General features: G+C 36.2%; 1 protein-coding gene across 1 annotated transcript in view; it reads left to right on the top strand.

The window, feature by feature from the left end:
- Positions 1–8,607, top strand: part of PBX3 (PBX homeobox 3) — a 216,260-nt gene that overhangs the window by 555 nt on the left and 207,098 nt on the right. Inside the window, exons 2-3 of the mRNA XM_029921078.1 lie at positions 16–210; positions 352–425. Of these exons, the coding sequence (XP_029776938.1) occupies positions 16–210; positions 352–425 (269 nt within the window). The remainder of the gene's footprint in view (positions 1–15; positions 211–351; positions 426–8,607) is intronic.

Here is an 8,607-nt window from a genome sequence, read left to right as displayed (position 1 = left end):
GCTCCCCCGGTGGAGGGCGGACGCGGGAGCCCCTCCGCGCCGTGCCCTCCCCCGGGGAGCCACCGTCGGTCCCGGTGTCCAGGCTCCCCGCGCGGGTTCGCGCCCTGCGGTCGCCGAGGCTGCTGCCTGCCGGGCAGATGGGTCGCGCCTGATTGGGGCTGGAGCTTTAGCCGCCGGAGCTTGCGGGCCGTCGCTAACTAGTCAACTTGAGTTTCTGTTGACTTGCCGTGGTTCCAGAGAGCCTTCCAAGATAGAGGGCCGGAATTAAATCTTGGGTCTAACTTAAAGGAAGGCGCCATATTATTCCATAGGTGATGCTAATACCTTTGTGTTTTGCTATTTGTTTTTTAGGAAACATGCCCTGAACTGTCACAGAATGAAACCCGCGCTCTTCAGCGTCCTGTGTGAGATCAAAGAGAAAACAGGTAAGAGGCTGCGCCCCACTGTGGGCCTGGAGACCCCCCGAGGTGGGGTCAGAGCTACTCCTTCCACTCTCCAGTTGAGAGCTGCTGCTTTTGGGCACCGCCATCTTTGATCATTCTCTCCTTCCCACCTCCTGGTCTTGAGAAAAAAACTGCAATAAATCTGGAGTCGATTTCTCAGTTCTGCTCCTGGTATAAAATGAAGTGTAGATGCGGACGGGGCTGGGTCGCTGTCCCCAGGCCGCTGCCCCTGGCTGCGGGCAGGGAGGGGGCCTGGAGCACCAGCCGCCCTCTCCCGCTCCTTTCGCCCCATTTGTATGTCAGTTTTTAAAAGGAGCAACGGGAGACTGGATGCCAGGGACCGAGTTCCCGGGAGAAGCATCACCCGAACTTTGTTTTACTTAGACAGCCCTAAGCTTCAGCTCCACAAATACAAGAATAGATGCAATTGAACGGACTCCAGTAGGATGTTTGAATTAGTGTTTTAGTTGGGAAGGCTACTTTTAAGGAGCCAGAAAGGGTAATGATGTGTTTAGGCATATACAATGTATTACATCTATTAGTACTTTCATTAAATTTTATGCTTGAAATCATTATATTGTAAATATGTTTAGTATATTTTGTAAAGTAGAAAAAGGTTCACAGTTACAGGTTAAACAATTTTTGAAGTGTTCGAGGCAGGGAATACAAGAGAAGACAGGTTTTGCAGAAGTGCTGAAATAAAAACTACAAGAACATGTTAAATACATTTCTGGCAATTCATTCCAATTTAATTTTCTTGTCAGATTTTTTAAATTGAACGTATTTTAGTCTTAAGGTGATAGTAGCGACTCAAATGGAATTGGAAATTTAATCTGGATGTTTTAGTTCCGATTTGGCATTATCTGCACTGGATATGGCAAACAAGTGCATTAAACAAGCTTTACTGTTGGTGTGTGTGTGTGTGTGTGTGTGTGTGTGTGTGGGCCAAATGGTATTATAAAGTTGCTGTTTTTTAACTTGAGGCAAAAAAGTGAAATTTAAAAGTCCAGGACATAGCAATATCCACGTGATGCTGTTTAAAAGATTAAATGCCATTGTGTTTAAATCGAGTGTACCAATAGTAGCACACAGAATATACTTGTTAGTTGGTAGGAAAGTTGCCCTCCTTTTGAACAAAATTTTCAAATGCCATTCTGATTCTAAAAGTAATCAAGAGAAGATGGTAGGGTTTTGCCACCTATTAAAATATATGCTAAGATCATAATTAACAGAAAGTATTGAGATCCTTAAAGAGTAGTTTTCCTGCTTTTCATTCACTTAGTATTCATCATTTCTAAATGTTGACTGATACCTCTTAAGGTATATTTTACATTTTGAGAACCACAGCCTTTTAAATTCCTAACTTTTACTCTGTTGATTTTTAGCTACCTTTAGCAAGCATTGTGATTTAAAATGGTAGATAATTTTTATCTGACTATAAAATAAGACACCAAACATTAAATCTTGAAGATTCTTAGTTTAGAAGCCTAAAAGTATACAATTCTCAGTAAATTATGTTGCTTCATGTCCAAGGATTTTCTTGCTATCAGGGCTCCACTTCAGTTTCTGCTGACAGCTAAGCACTGGGGTATTGACTATGTTGTGAATATTAAGATTGATTCAACTTACACGGCATTACATTACTAGGGAGAGGGGATTGATGTTCTTCCCCTATCACCCCCATCTCGTTATTTGTATTTTTTTTTTTTTGCCTTTTTAAAGTTTTGGCCTAGCCAGCTTGAGAACCAAACCCAGCAAACTGCTTTTCTTGTTTAGACATTTAGCAGCAGGCAGAATTCAATTAGGAGGCATAAGTCCTCTAGTTGCTTATTTGCACAAGACTTAGTTACACCATTCTGAAAGGAAAGTATAGTCAGCCTCATGTCAAAGGTGAGTTACGAAAAAGAAACAAGTCTTTTCAGAGTCTGGGATTACTGGCAGAGAGAGCTTTGGTAGGGCTCTTGCTATTTAAGAAGCAAGAGGTAGTTGACAAAGGAAATTTTTGTCTTTTGAAAATTGTTCCTGAGGCTTTCAGTGATAACTTGTAAATTAGATCCTCTTTTTATGCTTTGGCCGGCAGACTCAAGTTTGCACGGTATCTCTTTTGTAAAAAGCCAACAGCCGACAAAGAGTAAAGGCGCTGTCTGGGCAGAGGCATCTTCCTGCCTGCCTCTCTAAGCTCGAGAGGGACGGGTTTTAAGTACTGAATGATTGATGGGGGTGAAGCTCTTTCTCTCCTCTCCTTTTTCCCTTACTCCCCACAGCTCCACCTCACCCTCCAAAACTAGTCTTAGAAAGAGACAGGGACGCTGGACCCAGTATCCTTGATTTGAAATAAAACATCTGTGTAGACATTAGTGTTACCAAGGCAAAGAAAGCGGGGCAGCAAATTTCAGGCCTCCCCCTTCCTCCCCACATCTGTTCCCCCAGAAAGGCTGTGGAAACATCATGAACTTATAAAATAAGCATTGTAGAATATATGTATATTGCATAATGTTTTTTCTTTAGATCATTTTATTTAATCTAATAATATAGTATTCAGAGATTAATTCTGTGTAATCTAGAGAAAGTTTACCTAGTCATTTGTAACAGAAACTGGAACATTATGTGATGACTCTATTCTGCATAATGGAGGGGTAGGGGGTTGTCTGCTGGGGAGGTGGGGGGGAGAACTGTCACTTCAGTGGATAATGTCATTTCAGTTGTGCCTCTCTTAAAATAAGACAAAATCATTTTTGAAAAAATTCCGTGTATTTATAGATCTGCCAGTAGGTTTTGAGGTTTCTGATCAGGCAGTGAACACAGCCAGTTCTGATGCACATGAGGGATTTAGTTGGAAACATCTTTTTTCTCTCCTACCAGATATGAAAAGGTATTTTTCCCTTCTGACAGATAAATGGGTAATCTACCACAATTGTATTATTTTCCCATTCAGAGGTAGGGAAAGTATACTTTTACTATGCGATGCTTGGTTTTTCTTGAAAATGTATTCTTTTGTAAAATTCATCATACAATTATTTTGGGGGTAGAAACGTCATCACTAGTTGAATTGTAATATTTGTGCATTTTGGAAGCAACTGAAAAGTTATAGGCTTTAAAATCAACATATTTGTCTATTCTAAACTGACTAAGCAACCAGTGAGGTAGTTGCATATATGTTAAGATTTTCCTCCTAATTACTTTTTAGTCTTATTTTACCATCTATCTCTTCTTAAATATTCCTGATGCTCTGAGGTCTCCTCCTCTACATACTTCTTTTGGTGCATTCCCTCACATCTTTTTGGCCACCTTAATCTTGATTATTGAAGTACTTTTCTTTGTGAAAATATTCCATCCTCACAAATCTGCCTTCTTTCCAAAGCCTTTAATTACGAGAGTTCATATGAAGAAAATGGTTCTTTTTGAGAAAGAAATGTATTTTAAAAAAAATTTTAATGAAAATTTAACATTTTAGTATGTAGTCTGAATCCTATTGTGAAAAAAGATTTGTATTAAAATAAAACAACAACACAGCCTTTTCCTTTCTAAATGGTAGGTTAAAATACTCTATGTTGATAGCTGCCAACCAAACTCTGATTTATTGCCACCACAAACCCTAAATAGCATTCATTTACTAGTAATGTCTAATGGCATACATGATGGTTTGCCAGATTTGTGGCCTTTGTGAGGCTTATAAGGAGGACTGACTTGGGAAGATCATAAAACTTAATGAACTTCTCTACTGCAGGAGGTGTCCGCAGGGGGAGAGAAAGGCCTGCTTGGCTGGTTGGGCTGGTTGAAGTATTTTTTATGTTTAAGGAGAAGAAGAAAATGACTATTTAAAATGCTTTACTTTTGGAGGACCCCCCCACCTTTTAGAAGGAGTCATAGAATTTTAGATATCAAAACTGGATTTAAGAATGTAGCTTGTTATGTGAGGTTTTATATGCATTTAGAATATGATATCTATGATTAAACCTTTTATCTTTAGAGTTATCAGTAGGACTAGGTTTCAGAGGGACAGAGCAGTGCTCTCAGTGAGCACCTCTCCATTTAATTCAGACCCTACAGGCCTAGAGACTCACTGGAACCTTCTTTTTCTGTTTTCTTTTTCTTTTTAATGATTGAATATTAAAATTTGTTCATTTTTTCACTGTGCAGCACCCTGTAATTCTTTAATTCCCAGTGTATAAAAACCAAATATTCCATGATGTGAAAATTTAACAGGAAAGGTGAAAACTGTTATATATGAGAATAAATGTTATTGTATACATTGCATATATTCTTTTAAGTTGCTTTTGCAGTTTTTCCAATATATTATCGTTATTTGTTCCAGACTTTTTAAAAAAATGCACTGTTCCATACATGATTCATTCTTGTATTTTAATGAATTTATTTTCTAGTCATAAAAAACTTTTTATTATGGACAAGTGGAAACGTAAAAAACATGTAGAGAGAAGAGAAACTCGAACCCCCATGAACTAATTGCCCACTTTCAGCAGTTAGCAACACTTGGCCCATCTTGTTTTCTCTGTAACTCTCACCCTTTTAGAATTATTTGGAAGCAAATTTGATGGACTGTTACCATTTTACATTTCATGTCAATTTTAGACACATTATGTCTTGTTTACATTGGAAATATTAAGTGACTAAACAAGAAAAAATATAAAATCAGTATATCTTAGAAATGCCATTATTACTTTATCACAATTTTTTCCTTAAAGTAACAAGAATATTTTTATTGATTTTTTTCTATTTTAATAGATTCATATAACTCACTGTAGCTTTTAAGGAGGTATTGAGGGAAGATGTAAAAGACTGGTGTTTTTCTAACTTACTTTTCCTCTCTCATCCTTTTAAGATAATATATGCAATATATTTGTAGAAAACCTAGAAGAAATCCAACTACCATACTGGTCTAGAACTTAATGATCTACAGTATCAAGTATTGTATTATCTTAAAAATATGGGGATATTTTTCAACGCTTTTTTTCCCCAGTAAAAATATATTGAAATTTCTTGTCAATACTAACTTGATCTGTACAAGTAATTCTTTCATGCCTTAGTTTTAGTAGAGTTCATTTTATTACGGATTTGTGCAGTTTTGGTGTTTTACTTGGGACTTTACCATGTTACTTTATTAATTTACATAATTTTATTCCTAATCAGAAGTGTATTAATACAGTGACAAAAGAAGCCCTGATTTTCCCCGAAGAGCATATTGTGTTATCGGCTTTCATGATATATATCTGTATACATCTTTCATAGTATGATTCTTTCCCTTTTAATTAATTTGACTTGTATTTTTAGGTTTCAGTTTATAAATTTTGTAAAAGGCTGTTTTCAAGACAGATTTAAGTTTAACATCTTATTTAGATTATTTATATTTTGATACTTATGTGGTATTTTACAGGATGAAGTTCTGTTACATGAAGTATGGTTATAAAGAATTGAAACCACATTTCATGAACCACACCCTAAATCAGTCACCACTTTATTTTGTACTCATATCATTGAGGTATCTATTCAGATTAAATACTTAAAATGTCAGCACAAACACATCAAGTTAAATAAAGATGTTAGACTATTTTGCCTCTACTCATGTACATGTGGACATCTTTAGGTACTTATTTTTTTCAATATTGACACTATGAGAATAATGTTTTATTTGTTTTCTCAGCAGGCTTGTGTTTTAGCCATTTATCAGTGTGATCGGCATGATTTAGGTAGTAACTGACTAACAAAGCTGGCACACCCCTCTTCCCATGTTGACCTTTTCAAGCACTGCTCTACTTCAGTAGGCCGTGGGAGTCTCTAAGTATGAAGAGAGTAAATAATTTACATCACTGTGCAATGTAAGTTGGCCGAAGTTTTCCAGACCTGGCTCTCAGATTTTTTTTTTACAAAGTTATAGAAGTTAATTAAACAAATCGCTATTATAGCGAGGTGATAGTGTTATTATATTTAGCACATAAATTAATAAGTAATGCTTGAACAGGTCACTGAAAAAATAAACTATCTTTTTTAAGGATCAGACACAGAACATGTTGGAAAATAAATTTCGGTAACTTTAAACCTCATTCTAATTAATGCTGTTGTTGGGAGAATAGTAACCAGAATTTCCTCTTTATTCTTTTTTTATAGACATAGTCCATAAATATGTTTGTAGCTTTGATGGTAACAGTAGTTTGCTTTGATACTAAATTTGAGTGTATGTCTAGCAAAAAATTGTTGTGATAGAATGTATTAAGTTGAATTGGCATAGTTTTGTTTTTTTCTTTTTTGGACTGATTACATGAAAGTAGCTGATTAGGACTGAAAACAATTAAAATTAATTATGGACAAAAATAATTGTTAAAAATTGTATACTTTTTTTCTTCAGCCTGCTTTAAAAATGTTAAGCTATTTTGAACAATAACCCTTTTTGTGTGATCATATTAATGAGAACTTGGTATATAATGTAATCCTTTTAATGCTGATGATTCCTCATGATGTTTAAACCATTATTTGGGAGACTCAACATATGTTATGGTAAAATGATTTTTTTGTGTGTGTTTGTTTTGTTTTATGTGATACATCAGTTTTCAAAGCACATTTCTTAGGCATCAGAGTCCAGCAGGTGGCTTTTTACATTAAAAAATTCATAAATTTTAAAATCCCATAAAATTTTATTTCAAATTCAAATTAACTAATTGAGAATGTCAACATTTCCACTGTCTCTATATTAACATTTATAATAGAACAAATGGTTGCATATAGATATTATCTGCAACATAATCTAAATTAAGATTCTAAACAGGCATTACAGATGCTGGTAACTTTGGCAATTATCATTTTGTTTGGTGAACAGTAGTAAAACAGTGTGCGGTAAAAGTGTTTAGAGAGAGAGGATAAATAAATTGAACAGTTTTGCAATGCAAAGTGGTTTGTGGTGTTTTTGAGGATTTCTTGGCTCTCTCTTAACTGCTATTGTGAGCCTGGAGCAGATTTCCCCATTGCTAATGCCCTAGAAGTATTAATTCACTTTGATATGCTAATTAGAGGGCATTATGCAAGAAATGAGATTAAGTGGCAGCATGAAGCCATTTGCCTGTCAGTAAATTGAGAGCTTTAGCATCAGGAGGAGCTTTGTTTTTTTTTGGAGGTTTTTTTTTTTGTTTTTTGTTTTTTTTTTAGTTTCTCTTGGTTTTGCATATAAATAAAATTGATTGAAAGGTCTAGAGAAGCTTCTAGAACCTCAGTGGTTTTTTTGAACCACTTATGATTATTGAAACGTGGGGTTACAGAATTTTTCTGAATATTAATTGACCTAATTGGAGATCAAAGGAGAAGTGTTTATAGTACTCTCTCTATATGAAAGTGTACTAAGACCTTTGTGTCATCTAGTCTTTTTTTTCCCTAAGGCCTAATTTCAGCAACATGGCTAGTAACTGTTATCACTTCTTTTCAGAATGTAAACGTGTGCACACTAGTGCAGCAGTCTTCACTAAACTGAACTTCACAAGAATATTTTCTTTACTAGGGAAAGAAAGAAAAATAGTTGACTTGGGCTTCAGGAAACTATTTTAAATGAGCATTAAGACTATGGCTTCGACACCTAAAAGCTGGAACAGTTAGCATTTGTGGTTATGCTCTGCTTCACACCTGTGGCATTTACATTTCAGCATATATCTGTTGTGTAAGATCACCATATTGTTTTCATGTTGGGGGTTGAGTTTTGTCCTTGATTCTGATTTTGCTGACTTTAGTGGTTTAAATCAGGCCTTCGATTTTTCTCTCTGTAAAGGTACTATGTGATTTTCTGTATTTTGTGGAGAGATTGCATGAATGAATACTGGGATTGGAGTGGTGGACTAGGAGTAGGACAGAACTTCTCTGGGCCTATGGAAAATTTAAGATTTCCTCCAACATGGACCTTTTTTACCTGTTATAAACCATTGCTAGGGGTAGACTTGCAAAACCCTGCCCTACCTGCCACCAGGGTGTGGTTAGATAGGAGAGAGTTTGGATAAAACATTTATGTCGAGGCTTAGTTCTGGTGTCTGAATTCCACCACTGGATGTGACTGTAGACCCAGTAAACCATAACTTCTCTTTAGAGCCATATGGATTATTTAGTCACCACAGCTGCTGTGCGTACTCACCACCAAGGCTGGCATCTCTTTGGTGTGCGTGTGTGTGTGTGT

The sequence above is a fragment of the Suricata suricatta genome, chromosome 13 (assembly GCF_006229205.1).
Source record: "Suricata suricatta isolate VVHF042 chromosome 13, meerkat_22Aug2017_6uvM2_HiC, whole genome shotgun sequence".
Lineage (NCBI taxonomy): Eukaryota > Metazoa > Chordata > Mammalia > Carnivora > Herpestidae > Suricata > Suricata suricatta.
Note: the sequence above shows the minus strand (reverse complement) of the source record. Positions and strands in the feature narration are given on the sequence as shown.